Source organism: Leucoraja erinacea, chromosome 13 (assembly GCF_028641065.1).
Source record: "Leucoraja erinacea ecotype New England chromosome 13, Leri_hhj_1, whole genome shotgun sequence".
Classification (NCBI taxonomy): domain Eukaryota; kingdom Metazoa; phylum Chordata; class Chondrichthyes; order Rajiformes; family Rajidae; genus Leucoraja; species Leucoraja erinaceus.
In genome coordinates, this window is record NC_073389.1 from 34625687 (window position 1) to 34653177 (window position 27491).

At 48.1% G+C, this 27491-nt stretch overlaps 1 protein-coding gene across 4 annotated transcripts in view; it reads left to right on the forward strand.

The window, feature by feature from the left end:
- LOC129702851 (protein Shroom2-like) overlaps positions 1-27491 on the forward strand; it is a 133500-nt gene that overhangs the window by 88902 nt on the left and 17107 nt on the right. For 3 of the 4 annotated variants that reach the window (XM_055644885.1, XM_055644882.1, XM_055644883.1), the window contains 2 exons: positions 3309-5886; positions 11810-11901. In XM_055644885.1, the coding sequence (XP_055500860.1) occupies positions 3309-5886; positions 11810-11901 (2670 nt within the window). Of the gene's footprint in view, positions 1-3308; positions 5887-11809; positions 11902-19161; positions 19328-27491 lie in introns of those variants that run through there. The other variant, XM_055644884.1, reaches the window with a different exon arrangement.

Here is a 27491-nt window from a genome sequence, read left to right on the forward strand (position 1 = left end):
TTAACCCCTGAGTCCATTAATTCTCTGAAAGAGGATCACTTGCCACCATCTAATTTTCCTTTACTTTTAAATAATGTGTCGACATCTTGGATAGATCACAAGTACAAGGTCTGTGAACAGACAAAGGTGCACTTGAAGTAGCAAGTAGTCCAGAAGAAAATATCCATTTGAAATAATTGGTCCACAAGTTCCTTTATTATGTAAACTTTGAATCTTTATTTCTGTAAAGTGTTGGGACACTTATTTCTGCAAAGTTAAGTCTCTTAGGGGAGATATAGTGTTTTAAACCGGGGTCCTCCGCTGCAGCGTTTAAAACGTTGGCTGCTTCTCTCAACTTTATAGAGGTCCCTGAAGCCACCCCTCTAATCACCTCCAGTGCAACTTGTGCGAGTGTTTTGCTTGGGATGTTTTTCTGGGTTGAGAGCAGTTGAAGCAGGAGTAGGCCTTTGGCTGTTACACACCTGTTCCACCATTCATTGAAGAGTAGGAAGGAACTGCAGATGCTGGTTTAAACCGAAGATAAACAAAAAAATCTGGAGTAACTCTGCGTGTCAGGCAGCAACTATGGAGAGAAGGAATGGGTCTGAAGAAGGGTCTCGACCCGACACGTCACCCATTCTATCTCCAGAGATGCTGCCTGTCCCACTGAGTTGCTCCAGCTTTTTGTGTCCATCCACCATTCATTGATGATCCTTTATCTGTGCACAGTCTCCTGAACTAACCTGACAATCATTTTTAGTGCAAGCATTTTATTCCAATGTATTTAATGCTTGAATTCTAATTCACTGCCTGTCATGGTTGCATTGCAACACTTGTCTCCAGGCCATCGGTCTAGACCTTGACCAGGAAATTACTGAGAATGCTACCACATTTTAAATTTCCTTTGTTTTAGCTCCTAGAAGATTTCAGCAGACCTTGCTATGCACCCATCTCCTTAGGCAGTTCCTCAGAATTGATGATTCACTGGTCCCACCTGCCTGCATTTGACCCATATCTCTAAACCTATTGAACATGTCCAAATCATATGAAGCCATGATAATATCGAATGGCGGTGCAGGCTCGAAGGGCCGAATGACCTACTCCTGCACCTATTTTCTATGTTTTCTATGACAAATTGCTTCCACTCCAATTTTGTGGGTTTCAATTTGGCCAAGGCGGGAACCATAGACTCTTCTGCAGATGGGGCAGGAGGTGAATGATGGGGCAGGCCCTTGGGTAGTTTGTGTGTTAGTGAGTTCCCACCTCTAACGCAGGACTTGTGTGAGCTCTCGTCACTTGTCCTTGAGATTCACAATCCGAACTCCCCCTCTACTCATCCTCTTTGAGTGTGAAGTCACACTGTGACCTGGGCAGCAGCCCTGTGGTCAGTGGAAGTAGGTGGATGAGGAGGACTCTGGCAATGATTTTCACTGTGGCCAATAGCACAAAGAATTCTCTGTGGTTAACAAAGTCAGACTTGTCTCCTTTCTCTAATATGGCCAAAATTAAGGAGCCTCTGCAGTCGCCTGGTTCATCCCCCTCCTCCCAAATGTAGACAATGAGATTATGGGTTTGTGATTGAGGCCCTTCACCACTGAATTTTAGAATTTCGGTGGCAATGCCATCTGATTTCAATGCCTTGCTATTTTAAAGAGTGAGATACGGCCCTCTCAACTTCTTATTGTTCAATAACGGTGGCACAGCGGTAGAGTTGCTGCCTTACAGCACCATATCCTAACTACCGGTGGTGTCTGTATGAAGTTTGTATGTTCTCCTCATGATCTCCGTTCTCTCCCCGTTTCCTTCGGGTTTTCCGGTTTCTTCCCACGCTCCAAAAGACGTACAGGTTTGTGGGTTCATTGGCTTGGTAAAATTATAAATTGTCCCTAGTGTGTGTGGTATAGTGTTAGTGTGCGGGGATCGCTGGTCAGCGCAGACTTGGTGGGCGGAAGGGCCTGTTTCCCCACTGTATCTAAACCAAACTAAAAACTAAAACTAACAGCAGCATGGCTGACCGTGATTGGCTGCAGTGGCATGGAGTTCAGGGTGCTCATGTCAAGGACAGATTAGAGGTTGTGGAGATCCTTGTGTTTCTTCCCACAGACAATGATTGCTTCTCCATCCCAGATTCTGTCCTTGGCTCTCTGTGAGTGAGGCTTTGTGTGGTAGATGGCTTTCTCAGTGCTGAAGAATCCACACATCCTGACTGTTTGAGATACCTGTACCTACTCTCCATCCACTATCCATCCTTGAGGACCTTGGTTTTCAGTTGGATCTTTACCTTCCGCTGCTGTGGACTTGCTTAATTTCCCTTGAATAAAGCTGGAAATTAGGAAATCTTGTGACTCTTGGTCGCTGATGACTTTTCTTTACCTTGAGGGACACTTGGCTTCGCTTTGCTTGAGAGACTTAGCTTTGCTTGAGAGGCTTGGCTTTGCTTGGCTTTGCTCTACTCCTTTAGGTTTAAGAGAAAATAAACAATCAAGGCTGTGAAGCCATTTAACGCCACATACATGAATTAACATGAACGTTCATCAAGTTCACTGCTAGAGGCGACTTACAACCTTAACTCAAAGCCTTTCTCTGCATGAGAGCACCAATGTCTTCTTCACTGATGTCTTTTACAATCTGCACCAGTTTGGCTCCTGGAAATTAATGCCAACTAGATGCTACTTTAGTTTTCCAGCAGTTGAAGAGCTACCTGCTCACGTTACTGCCGTTTATCCCAGGCCCATCCAGACAGCTGCCCTACCTCCAAACATTGCTGCATCTCCCTGTTTGTGCAGAGTCACCACACCTTGCCCCATTGAGGTGGGCAGTTGTGTTGTTGGGGGATTGGTGTGTGAGTATGGTCAGGTGTGAGGGGCAGGTAGGACTTGGATATGTTGGGAGGGGGGGTCGGGAGTGTTGAGGGAGGGGGGGTCGGTTGTGTTGAGGGGGGCGGGTGTACTGAGGGAGGGGGGTCGGGGCCTGTTGAGGGAGGGGGGTCGGTTGTGTTGCGGGGGGGCGGGTGTATTGAGGGAGGGGGGTGGGATGCGTTGAGGGGTTGTATTGGGGAGGGGGTCTGATGTGTTGATTGATTCGGGTGTGTTGAGTGTGGCCTGGACTGTTGAGGATGTTCAAGCATGTTTGAGTGGAGGTTGGGCGTATCATGGCAGGGAAGGTGTATTGAAGGAGGTGGTCAGCGGGTGTGTCAAGGAGAGTCCGGAATATTGAGGGAGGTTGGGAGAGATGGGTGTGTTGTGGGGTGGGTCTTTGGGCATTGTGCTCCAGGGTGTGGGATTCTGCTGGGGGACCTCCTTCACCTACCCTTTTGTTCTCTGCCCCAGTTCCTCATCCAACAACCTCGCGGATCCCTGGGACCAGACCAACCTGCATCGCGTTTCCCACCAGTTCAGCTCGCTGGGAAGCATGGACAGTCTGGACCAGCTTGGCCGCTTATCGCCTGCCAAGTCCAACAACAGCATGGAGCAGGTAGCCCAGCCGGGCAAGAGGGACTCTGCCTATAGCTCCTTCTCGACCAACTCCAGCACGCCGGACTACACGCTGTCCTCCTCCCGCGGCGACAACTGTTCCTCCACTGAGAATGCGCTGAACCGGGTGACCTACTGGGAGGCCGGCTGGCCCGCCGGGGGTCGTGCTTGGCAGGCTGTGCCCGAGCAGGGGGGGCCGGAGGAGAGACAGAGCCGCCTGGCCCCCGAGGACAGGGCCAGCCCCCGGTCAGATGAGCAGCCAGCGTCCAGGCACTTCAGGACCAACATCGGGCCTGTGTGGCACGTGCCCGAGAAGAGGGCCGCCCCTGACAGCCGGCCCCCCAGGAGGGCCTCCCCTCCCCCCCCACTGCCCATCCGCAGCGACAGCTACGCTGCAACCAAAGTCCATGGGGGTGGGGGACAGCCTGAGGGGACCGGGCTCCCTCGGCAGCCGGGGCCCTGGGGAGATTGGGAGGGGACGGAAGGCCCCGGACGCAGACACCAGGCCTCCTCCCCTCCCTCAGCCTGGCTTCCCCAACACGGACAGGCCTCGTACCCTCCCCGTCACACACGGCAACGGAGCGACGAGGCGGCCTGGCCTCGTGGCGACAGATCCTCGAGGGCGGCTCTTTACCCTGGCCCCCAGCTGACAGAGGCCACCCAGAGCAGAGTGGCACCCCCTGCCCCCCAGGATGATGTGGCCACCTCCGAGGCTGGGCAGACCAGGTACTTCTGCCTCACTTCCAGGTCACCCCACCAGGTGGCGGCGGTGACCAAGATGTGGCTGGAGTCGCCAGGCCCGGTCCACCCCCCGGCTCCTGCCCCCAGCCTCAGCGCCAGCCAACCCAGGCACCAATCTGAGGGGAGCAGGGGCAGGGCTGGCCTGGAGGAAGTGGGGCAGAAGCCGGTCCTGGATGGCCACAGTGGGGAGGGGGGCTGCCGGCAGAGCCTAGGGCAGGCCAGGGAGCACTGTGGGCTGGATCTATGGCAGGCAGGGGATCCGCGTGGACTTGCTCAAGTACAGGCTGTGGAGCCCCAGGCGATGGGCACAGGGAAGGCTAGGGATCCTCAGGGGCTGGGCCTAGTACAGGCTGGGGACCCACGTGGGCTGGAGATATGGCAGGTTAGAGAACCCCGTGGGTTAAGTTCAGGGCAGGCCGGAGAGCCACATGTGGTAAGCCTAGGGCAGGCCAGGGAGCCCTGTGGGCAGGATCTATGGCAGGCCAGGGATCCTCGTGGGCTGGGACAGGGGCAGGACAGGGAGCCTCACGGGCTAAGCCCATCGAACGAGGGGATCTGCCCCATACAGACGCCAATGCTTCACTCACTAACCCAGGAGAGCAGGAGGTCCCAGGGCGAGCTGGGCCCAGCCACTAGGCCTCAGCGGCGGGGTGACCGCTTTGCCACCGTCCTGCGCAACGAGATCCAGAGCAAGCGAGCCCAGCTGCAGAAGAGCAGGAGTGCCTCTGCCTTAACCGGGGGCCCGGAGGAGCAAGAACCCATCCCTGTCTCACCGCCCCCTGGCTCCTCTCCCGCCACCTACAAGGACGACCTGAAGGAGGCGCAGGCCCGCGTCCTGAGGGCCACCTCCTTCCAGAGGAGGGACCTGGGCCCTCTGGCTGTCCCCCGCCCCTCTACCTCGCCCAACATCTGCCCTCCCCCTCGTCCCAGCCCAGTGCCCGGGAGCTGGCACCCGCCCACCCCGCCCTTGCCAGGCAACTCCCAGGCTCCAGGCCGAGCGGCCGGGGGTCACCAGCTCGGGCGGGTGGGCGGCAGGAAGAGGCTGACACAAGAGCAGAGGATGCGGTCCTACTCTGAGCCCGGCAAGATGAACGAGGTGGGGGCTGCCGAGGAAGGGGAGAGGTCCCGTGTGCCGGGCCCCGCTGCCTCACCTCCCTCCTCCGTGGCCGACAGGCGGCACTTCTTCGAGGTGGGCGCCAGAGGGGCCGGACCTTCGACAGCCTACAGCAGGCCGGCACCCAGGCAGGGCTCCCAGCCCCCCCTCGGCGAAGGGGGCCAGCGGCAAGATCGAGCCGGCGGCTACGAGGCAGTCTGGCACCCAGAGTCCCAAGGGCGAGATCGAGCTGCCTCGCTGGGAATCGACGGCTGGCCCGACCGTCCCCAAAGAAGGCCCGACAAGGACGGGAGCTGGTCGCTAGGGAGCGCCGGCTCCAGCCCCATCTGCCCCCCCGACAGGACGAGGCAGGGCGGGGAGAGCGGGGCCTGGGGGCGTGAAGCTGAGTCCCAGCGGTTGGGAACCTTCGCCGAGTACCAGGCCACCTGGAGGGAGCAGAAGAAGCAGCCGGAAGCCAGGAGCTCTGGCAGGTACCACTCTGCGGACAACATCCTAGACCAGAGCTTTCAGGAGCCTGCCAAGCCGCAGTACGTGCATGAGAGGTCACGGTCTTCACCTTCCACTGATTTCTACGCACAGGTAATCCCCGTTTGCTGCTGGGTGGGGCTGTTTATTGCTGGATAAAGCGGGTTGCTGTTGAATAGCCTGGTTAAGTAGGCCGGGGCCCTATTGCGGTTCTCCCATCATACAGCAGAGCTGGGCTCTGGACAGGGGAGGGAGGCTAGCCTCTACCACAGCAGCCAACAGAAGCAGCTGGTACTGTGGCACAGAGTGTTTAATTTTTAGTTCAGTGATACTGTGCAGAAACAGGCCCATCGGCCCACCGAGTTCTCGCTGACCAGCGATCCTCTCACACTGACACTATCCAACACATACTAGGGACAATTTACAATTATGCCAAACCCAATTAACCTACAAATCTGTACATCTCCGGGATCTCTGCAGGAAACCCATGCAGGACACGGGGAAAACATACAAAATCTATACTGTCTGTACCCGTAGTCAGGATTGAACCCGGATCTCTGGTGCTTTAAGGCAACAACTCCACCACTGCGCTACTGTGGCTTCGTGTGAGTAGTTGTCTGACTTTCTGTCAGTGATATGTGACTGAGTTTTGTTTAGTTTAGTTTAGAGATACAGCATGAAAACAAGCCCTTCGAGTCCACTCCCACCATCGAACACTCATTTGTACTAGTTCTATCTTATCCCATCATTACAAACACCTCCTGCACACAAGGGGCAATTTATAGAGGCCAACTAACCTACAAACGCACGTCTTGGGATGTGGGAGGAAACTGGATTACCCGGAGAAAATACATTGGATCACAGGGAGAGTGTGCAAACTCAATACAAGGCAAGGTTGAACCTGGCTCTCTGGTGCTGTGAGACAGCAGCTCTACTAGTTGCACCACTGTGGTGCCCACTGTGATGAGGGAGGAAGTGCCAGACGCCGAGAGTCTGGGCTCCGTCCGGGGACTATTGTAGTGCAAGGGTCACAAAGAACCGCTAGCTCGTCCTTGCCAGTGCTTGTCACGTCAACGTACCAATCAGGAACAGGATTAGGTCACTCCACCCTTGACCACTTTGCCACTTAATGAACAAAATACAAAGTGCTGGAGGAACAGCGGCCCAGGCAGCATCAGTGGAGGGAATGGACAAAGGTTTGGGTGGGAACCCTTCATGCCCACCTTGCCCGCCTGCTTCCCCATCTCACTTTTCCAGCTTTCTCCCCCGCTTCCCCCACCCCCACTCCACTCAGACCTGAAACGTCATCTTTCCATTCCCTCCACAGATGTCAACTAAACCACTAAGATTCTCCAGCCTTTTGCTTTTTGCTCAAGGTACCAGCAACTGTAGAATCTTGCGTCTCCGCCACTTAATATGACTGTTCCCGTTTGCTAGGCTAACCATTCGATCCCTTAGGAAAAAAGTTCCTCTGCCCTTTGAGAGAGTTCCAAAGCCTCCACCCTCTGAGGGGGAGAGAGAGAGAGAGATGGCCCCTTCTTCAGGATACTTCCTTGGGAGGAAACATCTTCTTAAAAAGAAAACCTGTCCAGTTTATGAGTGATCCATGTCCTGTATTGTGGTTGGATACAAATGCCTTCCAAGCCTGCTACTGGGTTTGATGTTGACAGTGAAATGCAAATATACAAACTTCTTCCCTTAACAGTGATGTGATAACTGCACCAACTGGCGGATGAGCCGGTTACTGTAAATTCTCCCTGGTGTAGGTGGGTGACAGTGGAATTAGGTAGGCTTAGATGGGCACGTGAGATGAGTCGCAGGGAAATGGATGGAGGAATGGTATCAGGAATCAAAAACACCGCAGGTACCAGAAATTGGAAATAAAACAGAAAGCAGTGGAAACACATACCTAGCAGGTCAGGGAGCATCTGTGGGAAGAGAAACTGAATCAACATTTCAATGTCAACTGGGAAGGAGAAAGAAGAAAAAAAAGAAAGAGGTAGCAATTAATTTGTTTTCTCTCTTTCCCAGTTCTGATGAAGGGAAATGGGATTGCTCCTAGAAGTGGCAGACAATCAAAGGGCAGAATAGTCTCCTCATGTATCCTGATGACATACGAGATTTGAGGATATGTGTTATAAGGGTATTTTTCAAATAATTGCGGCAATGTTTAATATTGTTCTCGTATTTCTATATATAACATAATATATAACATTATAAAGAATGTCCAATAATTCCTCCTGGAATCATTCTGCAGGTTATTGCATCTGGTGTTGTTTTGAAAAACTAACCCAAAATTTCTCTAGGCTATTTTGTAAATGCCACAGGGAATTTGTGACTAATCAGGCAACTGCACTGGCAAGATCATCATCTTTGTCATTGCCTGTATCATTTTCCAGCACAACACAGGGGTTAACAAGGTTAAACCGTGCATGGGAATAAATTATAAAGGGGAGGTTTATGCCACTTTGGTTACGGAAGACTGCAGACAATCTAATTTACGTTTTTTTAAATGATGAAAGGAATTGAGGGGTAGATAGAGGGAAACAATTTTCACCGGTTGGGCTTTCCAGATTGAGTTCAAACGCTGCAGTGTCCAATCGCTGACGATGAGGGGGAATGTACTTCATCCAGAGACTGGTGGAAATTTTGAACTCTGTGCCGAGACTGGAAGTCAAAGGAAGTTTCCAAAACTGGGCTTGATAGATTGTCAAGATAGACACAAAAAAAACTGGAGCAACTCAGCGGCTCAGGCAGCATCTCTGGAGAAAAGGAATAGTCGATACCCTTCTTCAGACTAGAATCTTGTTCAGTGAGGTTACAAATAATCAGTGTCAGATAGCTGTGAGATAGAGGAGCAGTGGTCGAATCGAACGGCAGAAGTTTGAAAGGTCTAATCGTCCTCCTTTGCGATGTCATTTTATCTGTGATTGTCACAAGTCTAATTGGCTTCAGGCCTTTTCCAATGCAAATGTGTGGGTGTGGCAAATAAATAAGCAACAGTAGTGGATGGGTCATATTTACACTTCTTGAGGTTTCTTTCAAATGTCTGCTCGCTTGTGCAAGTATTGCACACGGCGTCACATCACCAAGTCTTTGACCCGCCTTAGATTCACATAGACTGTTCCCGACTGAACCAGAGTGCAGAGCCTATCCCTGCTCTGCCCTGCCATTGTCACCACCTTTTCAACGTGTGACTCATTCCCGGGATTGTGGCATTGCTGGCAAGACCAACCCTTTACTCATCTCTTCTTCGGGGAAGGTGAGTCACTTATGTAAACTGCTGCTAAGTAAGCGTTTTAGATAAGATGCAACTGGATGGAGGAGGAGGAATCACTGATAGACGAGTCTGGGTTAAGGATAGTTGTCTATGTCGCTGGAGGTGAACTGGTTGGAGTCACTCATATTCTCAAACTGCTATAGTGAGACTAATTGCACCTTTTGAAGATTATTCAGCCACTCAGCTAGGGAAACTGTTGCAATCAGAGATCAAATTTTGTACTGGGCCAGAATCTCAGATCTACTTACTGAGTGTATTACCCTTGCCTTACTTTCCCTGACCCCCTCACAACCTCTTCCTTCTGCCCTCTTCCCCCCTCCCAATACAACTCCCACCTCCTCCTCATCACAACCAATCTTGCCAGCTCCTGTCTCATAAAATTGGTGATCCAAATGTTACAAACTTCCTGTTTCATTGCTCATTTGCAATTAGTCAGTCTTCACGGGAAAGATATGATATAACACCCCAATTAGGAATCATTCATTAAATCTCATATCAGTGCAGGCAATTTTAGTTTACACTACTCTGCAAGAGAGAAACATTGAATTTGTCTACTCCACAAGGTTTGTTCTGAGTTTCATTGGTCATTGGTGTTCTTGTATCAATGCAAGTGGTTTGATTTCCAAGCTCTTTCAAAAAAGGGAATCATTCTTCTCTGAGGATATACTGGCTCTATTTTGTAAGAATTTCTTGTGGATCGGAGAAAAGGCATGAGATTGGCTTGGTGAGGTCTTCTGTTCACTTGGAGTTGGTCAGGAATTGGGGACCAAATAACAAGTAAATCCCATTCCCGATGGTACACTCTTGGCTATGGTTCAGTTTAGTGTATTGTCATGTGTACAGAGGTACAGTGAAATGCTTTTGTTGCATGCTAACCAATCAGTGAAAAGATAATAGATGATTACAAACGAGCCATTCACAGTGTACAGATACAGGATAAGGGCATAAAGTTTTGCCCTATGGGAAAGGGGTGAAGAAGGAGTGGCCAGGGAGATAAACTCCAGATTCTGATCGGCTTCAGAAAGACTAATCAAGCAGCAGTCCCTGTAGCTTCCATTTGTTCATGATGTAGTGTGTTTTTAGGGGTAGTGCTTTAGAAGCCATCTGCTTCCAGGTAGAGTGTAAAGAGGTCCTACTTATGTTACATCATAAAGCATAATTCAATTTGTTTACAAACCCAAGTTCCAGCATGAAATGACTAATGGCTCCTCGGTTGCAGGTAGACTGTTTCTCCAATGTTCTTCAGTGGAGGTAATCTACTGCCTCTGAACCACTTAGTTTATGCCTGACCTCATCCCCATATTGTGTGGATGATACCTAATTCACTCTATTAGCCTGGGAGATGCCTCGCATGAGAAGTAAGGAACAGGCAATGAAAGTGGCCTTGTTTGGTAGGTCGCTGCAAATTGCCCCTGGTGTAGCAGGATGCTGGAAATTAGGGGGAATGTGGGGAAAATAGGTTATAGGGAAAACTTGTAGGATAATGGAATTATTCTGTGAGCTAGTATGGACTCAATGAGTCAAATGGCCTCCGCCTATGTTGTAAGCACAGTTGGAAAGAGCACCTGCTTCAGAAGAAGGCAGCGGAATGAGCAGGGCACATTCATGGACTCTGACCCGAGCAGATCTTGAGGCTGCGACATTTGCTTTAAATTGGCCTGTCTCATTGATGGAGTAGTGAAGGGCCAAAAGGGCAATTCTGGTGACTCCCACTGGAAAGATTCATGGGGAGAATGGGAGGGGAGAGTGTAAGGGTTGCTGTGGTGGTCCTTGGAAATTAAACAGATTATTGGCAGCCACGCTATGGTTTTTGCAGGAGCTGAAGGGGTGTGTTGGTAAGGCATTTACTTCCCACAAAATGTACCCTTGTCCTTCAACCTCAGATGCATCTTGATTGGTGTTTTCACAAAGATACAGTTAGGTTGTGTGAGAGAGGGAAACAGTCAGGTAGGTAGCTTTAGCGTAACTGTGCTGATCTGTCATGTGCTTTCTCAACTTTCTTGTTGTTCCGCCCTGCCTGTGTCGCATCTTTCTGACAAGGTGACACGGTTTCCAGACCGTGGCAAGCTGGGTCCATTATTCAACCTACATTTGACCAGGGCAGTCACATCGTCATCATGACCACTCCTCAAGGTGAACAGTGAAGATGTTGGTTTTTGTTGGAGAAAGATAAGTCAGCTGGATTGTCACCAAACTCTGCCTGGCATCTCAAGCGAAGTCTGCCCTTGAGGAACCAGCTGTCACATTAGGAAGGTTTACATGAGGTAGAACTCATGACCACAATCATCTGGTTGAGATATGTTCTGGGAAATCAAACGATATTAGGTTGGGACATGCAGAACAAATTTGATCCGAAAATGGGAGCCTAGGGACTTACACAGGAAACTGTGGTTGCCCAGTGTTTTTAACATCACCTACATGTTGATGGTGAAGTGGCTTAAATAATAGAGCCATTGCTTCATAGCTCCTGTGACCTAGGTTCAATCCTGACCTGAGGTGCTATCTATGTAGAGTTTGCAAGTTCTCCCTGTGAGTATGTGGTTTCCTACGGGTCTATCGGTTTACCCCACTTCTCAACGTGCTGAGTGTTTGCAGCATTTCTGGGTATTGTTTCAGATTTCCAGCATTTGTGATTTTTTTTAATGATTTTCTTTACACTTTACAAGGAACGGGTCGGTTTCAAAATTAGCAGTGTTACCATTCAGACACCAAGTGGTAGATTATCGACAGACCATTCTTGTTTTAACCATTCTGCAGGGTATTCCCATTGAAATGAGGAGAGGTCCAGAGAGCTTCCAGAAGGCGATGGCTCATCCTGGGACCGAAGCTGGTGCAAGTGCTCCCAGGCGGTGAGTAATGAAATGGGCGATGTGCTGGGGGTGGTGGTTTTCCAGGTAGAACGAGACACCCTTCACTGTGGTTCCTCAGAAGGTTTGACAAAGTTGCTGATTTCTGGTTGTGTTTAGTGAACGCAAAAACATGTATTTTCACTGCTGGAAAGAGCAGTGCGCGATGATCATCAAGTTGAAATTAGAATCCCAGCTGAATGTTGGATGGGCACCTTCAGTGAGGGCATCTTTATTACAATTGATCCATACTAACGGTCAAGCAGTTGCATAGCTTGTTGCAACCCCACCAGCCCTCGCTTCAAAAGAAAATCAGAGACAATCCTATTTGTTAGGAATTTCTCCACCAGGGGTAGTGGAAATATGGAACATCCACCCTCGAAATTGCCATGGATGTTGGAAATCAGATATTTTCAGGACTCTGGGCTTATTTTAGCTGTGGTTTGAAGGGACCCAGGACAAAGGTTGGAGTTGAGGGTCAGGTCAGGTATAATCTCATTGAGCAGATGGGAGGAGGTGAATGAGCATCTCCAGCCCCTGCATTACCCATTGAGAATCTTCACCTCGTTGCCCCTAGGAATATTCAAGCATTGTGGAAACTTTCCATGTCCCATGTAACAGCTGGCAGCATTGCTTTCCATCCAGAAATAACGAGGATAACAGTGTAATATGGAGGGTGATTTTCCTGGTTTCTGCCCCAAATTACCCAGTGTTTCTATTTATTCTTTTTTGGGGGGGGATCTGGCTTTCAGTGTCTGTTTGTTCACACTGAGGTGATGGAGCTGAGCTGCCTTCTGGATCTGCTGCACTCGTTATTTGTTAGGTGGTTCAGGCTTTTCATAGCAATGAAATGCTTGTAAAGGGTTAAATGTGGTTTGTGCTGTTGAAGGTAACTACAGCTGTCAGTCAGTTGTTGACACAGAGTGTTTTTCTTGGTCCCAAGGTGTCTTCATGTGATTTGCCTTGAAGTGTTTTGGTTGTGTATACTCCTGTCCATGGGAACCTAGTTCAGTTTCATTACGTGATTTTTTTGTATGTGTGTGTGTGTGACTCCTTCCACAAGGGTATTAGACTAGCCCCCTGCCTTGGCCCATTCACCGGCATCGTGGATGCTGACTGGGTGACGTTGGTGCTGATCAGATACGTAAAAGTGACGGACAGGCATCGGGCATCAGTGGACGTGGTGTCAGGCAGGTGGCTGACCTGCATCACGCACTCTGTTCCAGTCTCCACCACTGTGGCAAAGAGAGCGGACGATCAGACCGTTTCAATCCAGAGATTCAGATGGCCTTTTCAGATTGACTACGGACAGCACAGCATAGAGCTACAGTCACACTGCCTTAGCGACTTGGATTCAATCCGGACTTCGGGTACGAACTTGAGTGCTGTCTGTGATGAGTTTGCACGCTCTCTCCCTGTGATGATGTAAGGTTCCCCTGGGCGCTCCAGTTTCCTGCCACATCTAAAGACATGCGGGTTGGTAGGTTAATTGAACGCTGTAATTTTCCCCCAGTGTGAGTGGGGTGGGGCAGGTGAGGAGTATCAGGAAGGAGTTGATGGGCATGAAAGTAAGTGGCGGAATGGGACGAATGGGGTTGCTGTGAGAACTAGCCAAGAGGAATGGGCTGAATGTTGCAAGGAAATATGAGACACTATTAACATGCAGCCAAAACACATAGAGCTGGCAGAATTTAGCTAAGTTACTCCAGCACTTTGTGTTTTGCTCAAGATTCCACCATCTGCAGTCTCTTGTGTCTCCATTAAATACAGCCACCGGTTGAGTCCTGTGTCTTAAGTTGAGTTAGACTGCTGTGGGTTTGGGTCTCAATGCTGAGACTTAAGCATTAGTGCTTAAATTGATCCTCCTGTATGGAGAGTGACCACTGCTAAAGGTGCCACCTATTGGACAAGGCGTTATATCCTGGCACAACCACATTCCTAGGTAGATGTAAATATTCCATTGGGCGATTTATAGGAATCAGAAGTGTCCTTTTTAATCTTTATCCCTTAGAACAGATTATTAGGTCATCATTGCATTAAGCTTGGTGGGAATTGCTGTGTGCAATTTAGCGGTGGCATTTCCTGCAATATTGCTGGGTCACAATCCTCGAATGCTTCATTAGCAGTATTCACTTTGCAGTGCCAAAGGTCATGGAAAACCTTTATGCAAAGTGATTCTCTTTTTCGTTTGCTCTCTTACTCCCACTTGCTTTTTCACCTTGAGTTAATCAGTAATTAATATTGCTCATCTGACTAAAAAATAGTGGCATCTTTATTATTGTGAAGCGACACGGTGGCGCAGCGGTAGAGTTGCTGGCTTGCAGCGCCAGAGTCTCGGGTTCGAACCAGACTTCCGGTGCTGTCTGTACGGAGTCTGTACGTTCTCCCCATGACCTGCGTGGGTTTTCTCCGGGTGCTCCGGTTTCCTCTCACACTCCAAAGACGTACAGGTTTGTAGGCTAATTGACATGGTATAATTGTAATTTGTCCCTAGTGTGATGTAGGATAGTGTAAGTGTGCGGGGGGTCGCTTGTCATTGCGGGCTGAAGGGCCTGTCTCCGCGCTGTATCTCTAAACTAAACTAAGCATCACAAGTCTCATGTGACCATTGCCAAGCCATAAGAAAAGAGTTGACTGCCATGCCAAAGGAAGAGCCAGCTGGGTACGTGACCAATGGCCAAGGAGAGATGTTTTATGGGAAAGATGGAGAGGAAGAGATTTTGGGCAGGAATTCCAGAGTTTGGGATCCAGATGGTGGAAGGCACAGCAGGCAAAGGCAGGATGAAAAACATTGGGGTTGTGCTTGTGGAAAAGGAACAAAACTGACTCTGTGCCCTTGCCCGAAATGACTGAGGGGGAACCCGAGCACTTCTTTCACCCAACCTATGTTAATTCTAGCCTTGTGACTGTGAGCAACTAAGCTACCAGACAATGTGGATTGGGAGCCGGAGAAATGGATGAGAGAGGCCCATTAACAGCGGACGGACGCCCACTGAGAAGAATACACCTACAACAGCAATATTCTTGCTGGTGTTGCACAATCAATTCTTTGTAGCCGTGGAATCTGTGTAAACCACAGTGCTGAGTAGCAGCTGCAATAACAAAAGCCCAGTATCTTTATGGGCTAAGCCATCCTATCATGATGCTATAACCCAGTGGAAAAAAAAATCCAGCCCTGTTGCAGTAGAAATCCTCAATTATTGGATGGCCGAGGTTTATCTTTCCCTCTGTTTCCACGTGCTGGCTTTCAAGCATGGCCACATTGCTGTAGAGGCACATGGCTGGTGGCCTCGCAAGATGCTGCTGCATCTCCATGCTTTATCAGCCGATTAAGAGCTCCTATGTTTTGATACTGGTTTAAAACTATTGCCTGCATCAGAGAGAAAATAATTGGTTTCCCACTTCTGAAACTTCCAGGGGTGGGAGTAGAGACTGCTGTAGTGAGGAGATCACACTGTCAGGAAAGAAGAGAGAAGCGATGAAGGTGAACGCTATTTGACTGGTGAGCAAAAGTATCGTTACTTAATTTAGTGAGAAGAAGTCAGGAATCATATATACCGTGGAGAAGTGGGGTGGGAAGGTGTAAGGGCATATGGATCCCTCCGGTTTGTGAGGCTCTACCCTGAGGCAGCCCCACATGGTTGAGTACTTTAGATGCTAGGATGGTCCTCTGGTCCACGATGTCTTGTGAAGACCATGGAAATTGGCATTGAGTACTTCAGGACAGCCAAGGGAAGTTCACTCCCTTACAGTCTCACTATTTTCCATCTTGGGAGTTGCAATGAGAAGCAGCAGGGGTCTTTCTAGCTTTGGGCACATGACCAACCGCTGTGCAGAGTTTCTCTGAAGCATCTGTGGGCGGGCAGTACATTGGCATGGAATATTGGGTGTCTACTGGGGAGCTGAACGTTTCTGGAGGCGTGGAGTCATACAGGATTGAAGCAGGCTGTTGTCCCTGCTGATCAAGATACCCCTTTTGCCCATATCCCTCTAAACCTTTCCTATCCATGCAATGTCTAAGTGTCTCAGACAATCTTAGAATGGTGGGATGGTTGGGGGAAGGGTCCGATCCCTACTATGGGTGCTGTATGTATGGAGTTTGTACGTTCTCCCCGTGACCGCATGGGTTTTCTCCGAGATCTTCCTCCCACACACCAAGACATACAGGCCTGTAGGTTAATTGACTTGGTTGGCTTGGTATAAATGTAAATTGTCCCTAGTATGTGTAGGATAGTGTGAATGTGCGGGGATTGCTGGTTGGTGTGGACTCGGTGGGCTGAAAGGCCTGTTTCTGCTCTGTATCTCTAAACTAAACTAAAGTGAACCAAATGAGCTTGCCTGTGCGGCTGGTCAGCTCTGCCTGATTTGAGGAACCTCCATCTCCACAACCCAAGCTCTCTCAGGTGATAAAGCGGTCAGTGCCAATCATTCTCTGAGTCTTGAGTTAAAATTCAGGATCAACGTTCATGTTTGCACGGTACTGAGAAGCTCTTGGAGTGTGTGTGTTCGTTATCACGATACCCAATAACCTGGGAAATAATCAAAGAGCTGTGGTAAATGAGTAACTGATAGCCATCAAACAACTGTAATATTTTACATCCTCTATTTGGCCCACGTTGCTTTCACTTTTTTTTCGTCTAACTGCATCAAATTTGGAATCCATTTTCGAAGCATCATTTTGGAAAACCACAGGTAGCAGAACAAAACTCAGCCTAAATATCCCCAGAATCTCCCAGCACAAGAGCTCGTCCATGCCTGAGAGAAATAGGAAAGGAGCACACTGTTTGTCCCCCTACTCACGCCCCACCTCACCCCCATTCTCTTCCTACTCATTCAGCTATGATCACCTTTGTAGAATCTATGTACAAAATGGTCGCTGTCAGTGCAGCGACGGTACAGGGTACTGGCACCTTTAGAAGTGTAACATTTTGTTTTTAACTTTTGAAATATTCCCAAATAATGGCTAAATTAAAAAAAAAAAAAATTTTAATCAGGCAGTCATGCTCTTAAATAGTAAGTTGCTTAAATGACAATGAGCCATTGTACCCAAAGCAAGGGAAAAAAAGTATTACATGGACAGTTTTTCCCCGCCCCCCCCCCCCACCCCGCCCAAAAGCACTGGCTGTTGTGATAATTCAGTGCCCGAATATCATAACAACCTCATTTCTTTTAAGGAATGTGAAAGTTGCTAACTAAATGCAAACCTTTTCCTTACGCAGCCCCTCTAGCTTTTTCCTTTCTGTGCACTTCCATGTGTCCCATTCCAGTTTGAAAGTTGCCCTTAAATCAGCTACTTCAAGACAACAAAAACATTCATTTGAGCTAATTCTTTCACCAATTACCGTAAATCTCTATTTCCTGGTTCCTGTCGTATCATCCAGTGCGGACGGTTGCTTCTCGTTAATTTGGGGCTGATAAGCCTGTTTATTGCGTTGTTAAGTAATAAGAGAATACCAAGATTTTTGAATCGACCAATGGTAATTGTTTTTCTTTATCACCTTTATTGATGCAGTTTCGAATATTCCCATAGTGTTCCACTCTCAGGTCTGGCCACTCCCTATCTCTGGACGTACCTTCAATCTGATCACTATACTCTTTCGATTGTGATCCCATGCACTCCCCTGGTGTCTATTTTCTCCCCATTACTGATGGAACATAGAACAGTACATCACGGGAACAGGCTCTGGCCCACAATGTCGAAGCCCAACATGACGCCAAGTTAAACTAATCTGCTCTGCCTGCATGTGATCCATATCCCTCCATTACCTGCATAACCATATTATGCTTATCTGGTAGCCTCAGTCACTATGGTATCAGCTTCCATTACCACCTTCCAGGTACCCACCACTCTGGGAGTAGAGAAATGGGTATGTCCAGGTGGGGCACAGGGTAGGGGGATGGGAATGGAAGGAAAGGTTGTTTGTAGATTAGTTAACTACAATTGGAGAATTCAATGTCATACCATTAGGTGTAAGCTACCCAAGTGGAATATGAGGTGCTGATCCTCCAGTTTGTGTGTGGCCTCACCCTGGCAATGGAGGAGGCAGAGGACAGAAAGGTCAGTATGGGAATGGGTAGAGGAGTTATAACAGTTAACAATCAGGAGATTCAGTAGGCCATGCTGGACCAATAGCGAGTGTTTGGCGAAACAGTCACATAGTCTATGCTTGGTCTCGCCGATGTAAAATAGGCTACATCTGGAAAACCAAATGTAGCAGGTAAGGTTTGAGGAGATGCACGTGAACCTCTGGGATGGGAAGATGTGACTACTGGCAAGATCACATTGAATGTGGTGGAAATGTTAGAAAATGATGTGTTTGAAGCAGAGGCTGGTGGGTTGGTCTAGCGGATGCGGCAGAGGCAGAGAAATTGAGAGTAGGAATAGCATTTTTCAAAGAGACAGGGTGGGAGGAGGTGTAGTCCAAATAACAGTGGGTGTCGGTGGGTTTGGCCTAAACATCAGTTTATAATCCCTCCCCTGTAATGGAGACAGAGATTAAGAAAGGAGAGAGTGGTGTCAAAGTCCAAATGATTGCAAGGGTAGGGTGGAAGTTCGTGGTAAAGTTAATGAAATCAACGAGTTCAGTATAAAGAAGGGTCTCGACCCGAAACGACATCCATTCCTTCTCTCTAGATGCTGCCTGTCTCGCTGAGTTACTCCAGCTTTTTGTGTCTATCTTGAGTTCAGTACAGATGCAGGAGGCAGCCCTGATGCAGTTGCCGATGTGGTGAAGAAAGAGTTGGGGGATGTTGTCAGGGTACGTATGGAACAAGGATTCTTGGACATAACCAGTCAATGGCAGGCATAGCTGGGGCCCGTGCGAGTGCCCATGGCTACTTGAAGAAAGTGAGATGAAGTTGTTGGCAGATGAAGACATGTTCTGCCACGTGGAGCAGATTATTAGTTGTGGGAAATTGGGTTAATTTATAAGGGTGTATGCGGAATGAGCAGTTTTGAGAATGGAAGCCACAAACTCAGGACTGCTAAAAGCTTTTGGCTTTAAAGTGCACATTTTCTTTCACCCTTTTCAAAGCATATGTGGAACTTTTTGAAGGGAAAGTCTTTTCACAGCAAAGCTGAAGTCCAGGATTGTCTCAGCCTTTTGACAGGATGAGGTCAGAGCAGTCAGTGTTCTGATGTGGACCGTCAGCCAATCAGCTTTGTGGGATGGGTGGGGCAGGCAGTGAGGGAGGGAATGAGACAGAGAGAGAGAGAGAGAGAGAGGTTTGTGGGTGGAATAGCTGTGGGATTGTCACTTGAGTGAATCATTCCAGCAATTCCAGCCCGCTGTAGAAAACGTGCATTGTGAGCTCGCTGCTCTGAAGCGAGGGGTTGAGGTTAAGTGTGTTGTCAAGAGACTTCTCTGACTTAACACTTCAGAGTTGTGGAAACTTCCTGCTGAGGGTGTAATTTGCCCAACAGAAGAGGGTAAGTTCCCTGTGATAGTGATTTTTCTGCATGCTTTTCAATTCCACATTGCTATTTTAGAGTTGCATTTAATTATATTTCGAATCTCTCAGCCACAGAGTGCTGTTTAAGTGGCTGGTCTTTCTGAGTGCACAGCTAGTCCCTAGGAGTGGGATTATCTCTTCAGTCATGCTCCACTTCTCGTCAGGGTCTGCGATGGAGCAGGAGGGGTGGACGGGCATCTTGCCCCCCAGTCTCAGCTCCAGCTTTGAGATGTAAAATGCAGAGAGTGAAGAGGCCAGGTCTTGCTGTAATGTTGTCTGGATTATGGTGGATCCCAGGTGTGAACGAGGTGGGTCGTGGTCAGGAAATGTTTCGGGCAATCCCTTGCTCCTGGAAAAAATCCCAAAGGTGTGTGGGTTTGTAGGTTAATTGGCCTCTGTAAATTGCCCTGAGTGTGTAGGGAGTGGATCTGAAACCGGCATAATGTAGAACTAGTGAAATGGTTGGCATGGACCAAGGGCATGTTTCCATGCTGTATCTCTAAACTAAACTAAATTAAACTGCTTTTAACATCCCATTGGATGGGAAGCAGTACTAACATGTTATTTGTTGGGAAGTAAGGTGACCTGAACCTCTTGTCATTAATACCTCACTTAAGTAGTGCCACCCTTCATGGTTGTACCCATCCATTGGCAACCATGCCCCCACACTATCCGCAGACGCAGCCCCAAGCTCTGCCACTCCTCTTTTAAATTCCACTGTCTCACCATTGATTTTAAAGGTGTTCTTTTCAAACCTCCCTCTGTGACTGCTCCGTGTACCTCTGGGCTTGGGGTTGGATCTTGTTCAATGACATTCGTCTTTGGGACATTCTACCTTGATGCAGTCAAATCTAAGCTGTTTTTATGTTTGTGAAGTGTTAGAAATTTCTGCCAATGTTTTGCTGAGTGCTTTTCCATGCCTTTAAAGTAGGTCAGGACCATCTTGCTGTAACACTTTATCAATACAGTACAAAGAGCTGTAGTGTGTGAATTGGATTGTCCCAGTATCTGTAAATGTTAACTGAATAGCCAATTTAGGAGCAGGAGTTGGCCATTTAACCCTTCAAGGCAAGACTGCCACTCAATAAGAACTTGGTTTTGGTCTCTGAATAACTTGTATTCAGGTCTTTGACATTACATTCAAGCTGTCAGTGAAGCCCGAGACCCACTCTGGAAGTCCCAAGGCTGGATGGATGTGTGTGCAAGACTGAGAGAGTCAGAGCTTTTTCTTCCAGAGTCTCGATACCCTGGAACGTTTCGTAAATTACTGTCTCCTTGGCCAAGTCTAGAGAGATGACTGACATAATAGTGGAAAAAGCACACCACAAGATTGTGTTGTGGTTATATTGCTGGACTAATAATGCCGGGAATGCGAGTTCAATTCCCATCTTGGCTTTTGGAAAATTTGACTGCAATCTTAATGCTATTTGAAATGAAAAATCTGAACTTGGTAATGGCATTGGGGAGCTGGTGGATTGATGCACGGCTAATATCTGTTGAGCCAGCGAGCTGCTACCATAACCCAGCCTGGGCTGCAAATGATTCCATTCCTGCACCAGCGTAGTTGATTCTTAAATGCATTCTGAAGTGTCAGAGAAAGTTACAGCTAGATCCACTGCTATCTTCTCAGGCTGACCAAGGAATGGCAAGCATTATGCCAATTAGCAGACAAAGTTGCAGCTGAAAACTGTATCAGTCAGCAAGTTACATATGGGTTAGGATATTTGACAAGAGTCACACCACTTCATGTGCGCTTGAAGGCAGAGTCGGTTAACTGAGTCAGACTGGAAGACAAAGTTTGTGAAATAAACTATGGCGGTGCTGGCTCGAAGGGCCAAATGGCCTGCTCCTGCACCTTTTGTCTATTGTCTATGGCAAACATCTTGCAATCCAAGCCAGGTATTTTCATAAGGAATGTAAGGAATGGAGGATAGTCACACACAAATGATGCGTTCCAGTTCAATCCCGGTGATCTGCAGTGATGTGGTCAGCAAGTTTGCAGGTTAGTGGACTAACCCAGTCATATCCACTCTATTGTGGAAGAACATTGTCACTACATGCACAGTAGAGGTGATTACATGAAGAATAAGGTTGTAAAACACGAGCAAAGTCAAAAGATGGTGAGCAAGTGTTGGCTCCAGTGGGCGAAGGTAGTGGAGGAGGAAGGGAATGGAAGTGACACTGAGTCGAGAGAGAGAGAGAGAGAGAGAGAGAGAGAGAGAGAGAGATGGCTGAGGTGGGAGATAAACAGGGAGGCAGCAAGGGCAATACATGTGCTCAATAGAGAAGGGAAAAACTACAGTGTGGCAGAACAAAAGGGCAAACTTAGCAAAAATAAGGGTGAAGGGAATAAGGAGGATGTGAGGAAGATGTGGTCAGTTAATAGTTAGAGAACTGAGGCTAATGAAAATAATTGTAAGCAACAAAGCACAAGATCATTTTTACCAGTGAGAGAAACAAGGATTCAACCTGGGCCAAGAAGGAGGAATAGTTTTTGAAGTTTGTTTGTCTGCCAGTTGAAGTATGCAAAGGGAGTGTTACTCTGTGCACAGACCTGGCCAGCTCTCATTATGGACAAGATCAGTGTAACATGCTGAATCTGAAATCTGCATTAAAACACATTGTGACAACAATGTTTACTTCCATCACACCTTTAACCTTCAAAGGTTGACAGCAATGGGCAGAGGAGAGTGAGTCTGGTCCAAGACGGAGATATGGACAACAGCAGAACGGATAGGGGAATGGCGTTTGAAGGGCAAGGGTTGGGACTGAGGGAACGCCTGACAGCAGTGGAGCCACTGGAATCCAGAAATGTTGGAATTACTGGAGTGTGGGTGAGGATGGGGTTATGGAAGGGGTCGGGGGAGGACCTTGATCAATTTCAACTCAAAGCCAGGAATTTTAAGTGTAAATGTATGGGGATAGAATGGATAGGAAGGAACTGCAGATGCTGGTTTACACTGAGGATAGACCCTGAAGAAATCTGGAGAAACTGTAAAAACATCACCCATTCCATATCTCCAGAGATGCTGCTGGTCCTGCTGGGTTATTCCAGCATTTGTCTATCTTCGGGGATAGAATGGAGTGCAGGGGGTGGTAAATGGGCAAAGCAAGGATGAGGGCAGGGCGGGTGGGGAGGCCCAGTGTGCGGGGGGCAAGGATGGGGGCGGGGGGGAGGCCCTGTGTACGGGGGGCAAGGGAGGGCAGGGCCTGTGTACGGGGGGCAAGGATGAGGGCAGGGGGGTGGGGAGGCCCTGTGTACGGGGGGGCAAGGATGGGGGCAGGGTGGATGGGGAGGCCCTGTGTGCGGGGGGGGCAAGGATGGGGGCAGGGTGGGGGGGAGGCCCTGGGTGCGCGAGGCAATGATGGGGCAGTGGGTGATGGGTGAGCGGGTCAAGCACGGGCATGCGGATGCAGTAATGATGGAGGTGATTGGTGAGTGGGGCAGGCATGCAGGGATGTGGGGAAGGTGGGGACACACAGTGCAAGCTTGGCCGCGGTTTATGCTACAGCTCCATCAGGACCCACAGTGGAAAGGGACCATGCCATTAGGGATCATGACACCGGGAAAAGAGGATCTCTTTAAACTATTGCTCGGAAGGCAATTCTATTGGAACGTTTAGTATGTAACCCTGTGCTTGCTGGGCGGTGGCCTGAGTGAAACCCTGTTCTCAAGTGATCAACAATTTATGTCTTTAGCTTGTCATTGCCATAGGTAGTGTTAAATTATGTGTTGTATAGGTAGGCCCAGAGGTACCAGGACATATTAAATATCCTGGCCAAAGGTAGGCACAAAATGATGGAGTAACTCAGCGGGACAGGCAACATTTCTGGAGAGAAGGAATGGGTTACGTTTCGGGTCGGGACCCTTCTTCAGACTGATATCAAGAGAGTGGGTAGGACATAGATAGAATGTAGTCGTAGACAGACAATAGACAATAGGTGCAGGAGTAGGCCATTCGGCCCTTTGAGCCAGCACAGCCATTTACTGTGATCATGGCTGATCACCCATAATCATCGGGAACATGTTTCCTGCCTCTAGCGTGTCTAATCCCTTAATAATCTTATATGTTTCAATAAAATCCCCTCTCATCCTTCTAAATTCCAGAGTATACAAGCCCAGTTGGTTTCTCCATTCTATCAACATATAAGTCCTGCCATCCCGGGAATTAACCTCGTGAACCTACGCTGCACTCCCTCAATAACAAGAATGTCCTTCCTCAAATTTGGAGACCAAAACTGCACACAATACTCAGGTGTGGTCTCACTAGGGCTCTGTACAACTGCAGAAGGATTTCTTTGCTCCAATACTCAACTCCATTCAGATAATAATCTGCCTTGCTGTTCTTGCCACCAAAGTGGATAACCTCACATTTATCCACATTAAACAGCACCTGCCATGCATTTGCCCACTCACCTAACCTGTCCAAGTCACCCTGCATCCTCTTAGCATCCTCCTCACAGTTCACACTGCCACCCAGATTTGTGTCATCTGCAAATTTGCTAATGTTACATTTAATCCCTTCATCTAAATCAATTAATGTATATTGTAAATAGCTGCAATCCCAGCACCGTGCCTTGCGGCATCCCACTAGTCACTGCCTGCCATTCTTAAAGGGACCCATTAATACCTACTCTTTGTTTCCTGTCTGCCAACCAATTTTCTATCCATGTCAGTACCCTACCCCCAATACCATGTGCTCTAATTTTGCCTACTAATCTCCTATGTGGGACCTTATCAAAGGTTTTCTGAAAGTCCAGATACACTACATCCACTGGCTCTCCCTTGTCATTTTCCTAGTTACATCTTCAAAAAATTCCAGAAGATTAATCAAGCATGATTTCCCCTTCGTAAATCCATGCTGACTCGGACCGATCCTGTTACTGCTATCCAAATGTGCCGCTATTTCATATTTTATAATGGACACCAGCATCTCCAGCAGTAAGACTGGTGGGAGAACTGGGAAGGGGGTGGATGGAGAGTTAGAGAAGTCAATATTCATACCGCTGGAGTGAAAGTGAGATATGAGGTGCTGTTCCTCCAATTTGCGCTGGGCCTCACTCTGACAATGGAGGAGGCCCAGGAGAGAATGGGTCAGATTGGGAATGGGGGAGTTAAAGTGCTGAGCAACTGGGAGATCAGGTAGGTTAAGGCGGACTGAGCGGAGGTATTCAACAAAACTATCACGTTGCACCTCTGCTGCAGTTAGTTTGAATGTAAGACAAACACAAATATCCTGGCCACTGGATTATGGAGGGAGAAAGGGTCAGAATACTAACCCTGATCTCAAATCAAAAGCGACCCTGAATTAATCTGCCTTCTGTTGAATAGCCAAGAGCTTTGTGAATATGGAGGGCATATTTTAGTCCTTGGGCTTAAGCATGTTGGCAGTGGGTATCGACTGAATCTAAAGGGTCAGGGATAGCTTACAAAATATACCTCTTGCCTGCCTGTAGAGTGCCATAGGCTGCCGTAGCCTTTGCACTGTTTCAGACTATACAATGTGTGTGTGCACCTGCTTGCAGTAAATCTGTAAACACCCACCCTGCATTGTGAATATGATAATGTGAAAGTTAATGTTTAATTTACTGGGTCAGAGGTGTACATGCGAGAGTAGTCGTGCTCGTGAGACTTGGTTTTCCAAGGTCACCTTCCAGCATGACGGGACTAAGTCACTCAGTAACTCACAGCGTGGTCTCAGCACCTCTGCGGCAGTCAGTTTGAATTTAAGACAAACACAATTATCAATGCTCTGTCTGTCTCACTCCCTCTGCCTCTGCTGCTGTGTAAAATACCGATGGGCTTGAAGCTGCACCACAAACGCTGGCCTGGGAACCACATGATCTTACTGTGAGGAGACTCCCTGCCCTAGACTGCCAAGGGCAATCTCTTAACCATAATTGCCACAAATAGTGCAGTGAGGGCTGAGCTGAGGATGATGCCCCTTGAGTTTAGAGTCTTGTCTTGTGTTTAGAAGGAAGAGGGGAAGACCTAATTGAAAATTACCGAATAGTGCAATTGAGTGCATGGATAGAGTGCATGTGGAGAGGATGTTTCTACTAGTGGGAGAGTCTAGGACCAGAGGCCATAGCCTCAGAATAAATGGACGTACCTTTAAAAAGGAGATGAGGAGGAATTTCTTTAGTCAGAGGGTGGTGAAACTGCGGAATTAATTGCCGCAGACAGCTGTGGCGGCCAAGTCAATGGATATTTTTACAATGGAGATTGACAGATTCTTGATTAGTACCGGTGTCAAGGGTTATGGGGGAGAGGGCAGGAGAATGGGGCTGAGAGGGAAAGATAGATAAGCCAAGATTGAATGGCAGCGTAAACTTGATGGGCTGAATGGCCTAATTCTGCTCCAAAAACATATGATGCTTTGGGCACTCTGCATGCTTGCCACCATTCGCAAAGCTGTGCGGGCTGGTAGGTTAATTGGCGACTGTATATTGCCTCGAGTGTAAGTTAGTGGTGGGATCAGGTGAGGAGTGGGAGGATGGGAATGTGGAGAAAATAAATTGGCATTCATGTAAATGAGTCAGCGTGGACTAGGTGGGCCAAAGAGCCTGTTTCTGTGCTGAATGGCTCTGTAAAAGCTCTGGATATCTTGCAGGCGTAACAACATTCAGGTTTCCTTTTTTCTCTGTAAAACAAAATTGGGAAATATGGAAATATCTTTTGCATGGTGTTCATGTGGCAAATATCATCTGTACATTGTGTCTCTAAAATGTAAATGTGTTTAAAATTAGAGAAAAGTTGACTATCTCAAACAAAGCTTGTCTACCTTCCTACTCTCTGGTTACTTTCCAGATCCAGGGTGGGGGGGATGAGGAGGAGAGAGGGGAGAGTAGGGCAGTTCACCCGCAAAGGGTTGGTGGTGCAAATGATGGGACACTGGGCTGATCTTTCCAGACCGAGAGTTATCAGGCTTTATTGCTGGGAAAGCCTGTGGGGAAATACTGAGTGATCTCCCCTCCCCTCGATCCTGTAGAGTCAGCAGGAATTAGAGATTAGTCTCCTGGATGTTGCGGTGAGCAACCTCAGCCAAAATGTTCAATTAAAGGAGGAAAAGATGTTTGACTGACTGCCAATCTTAATCCAATTGGCAAACAGAAGAGCGCTTGGTTTCTTGTTGGCCTAGGATGGTGAATATCTTGGCAATGTGCTTGTCGGATGACCAGTAACTGGGAAGTTGCTGGGAAAATGCCTGGCCATCAGAGTTATTGGTTCTGCCTGGCATCTGGTTCACCACCAGATATGGGCATTGCATTTGGCCTGAGATGTAGAAGACCAGTGCAACAAATAGACGGCATGTTCTCTAAATAAACATGTTGGGCAAGACAATGATGACACACGAGGATGATGCTGTTGGTCTAGTCAGATGGACAGGAAAGGGTAAAGTAAAGGATATGGGGAAGTGTACTCAGGTAGGGAATGGCAATCAATGGGAGAGTACATAGGAACAAGGATAGGATTATTAACTTTGGCGTGTACGTCTGTCGATCCTCAAAGACAGCAGGATGGGTTAACAAGATGGTCAAAGAGCAAAAACCAAATTGCTGGTGGAACTCAGTAGGTTGAGCAGCAACCCAGGCGAGGGGAAATAATGGTTGACATTTCCAATCGAAACCCTGTATCAGGACTCCTGCAGGGTTTTAACCTTTTACCTGTCACCACGTTGCTGGGAAAATGTGATTGGATTGGAGAGAGTTCCAAAGGGATTCATGAAGATGTTGCCAACACTGGAAAACTGTAGCTATGAGGAAAGATAGAAGAGGTGGTTTCCTTTGGGGCAGAGAAATCTGAATGAAGACTTGCCTGAGATGCATAAAATCATAGGGGACCTAAGAGGCAATAGGGACTTTGGGATATGCTGAAAGTGAATGGTTAGAGGGAAGAAGAAGTGTTTCTTCACTTTAATGGTGATGGGAATCTGGAACACTTTACAAACAGGCGGTACAAACAGAAAGTCTCATCACATTTAACAGCATCGGTGAATGTGAAGAGTGGTGCACTAACCAAGTGCTTGAAGGTGGGATCAGGAAGGCAACTCATTCTCCACCGACTGAATGGCCACTTTCTGTCTCATATGTCTATGACCGGTTAGGTTACTTGTGTTTGTCATCGGCTTCAACCCAGT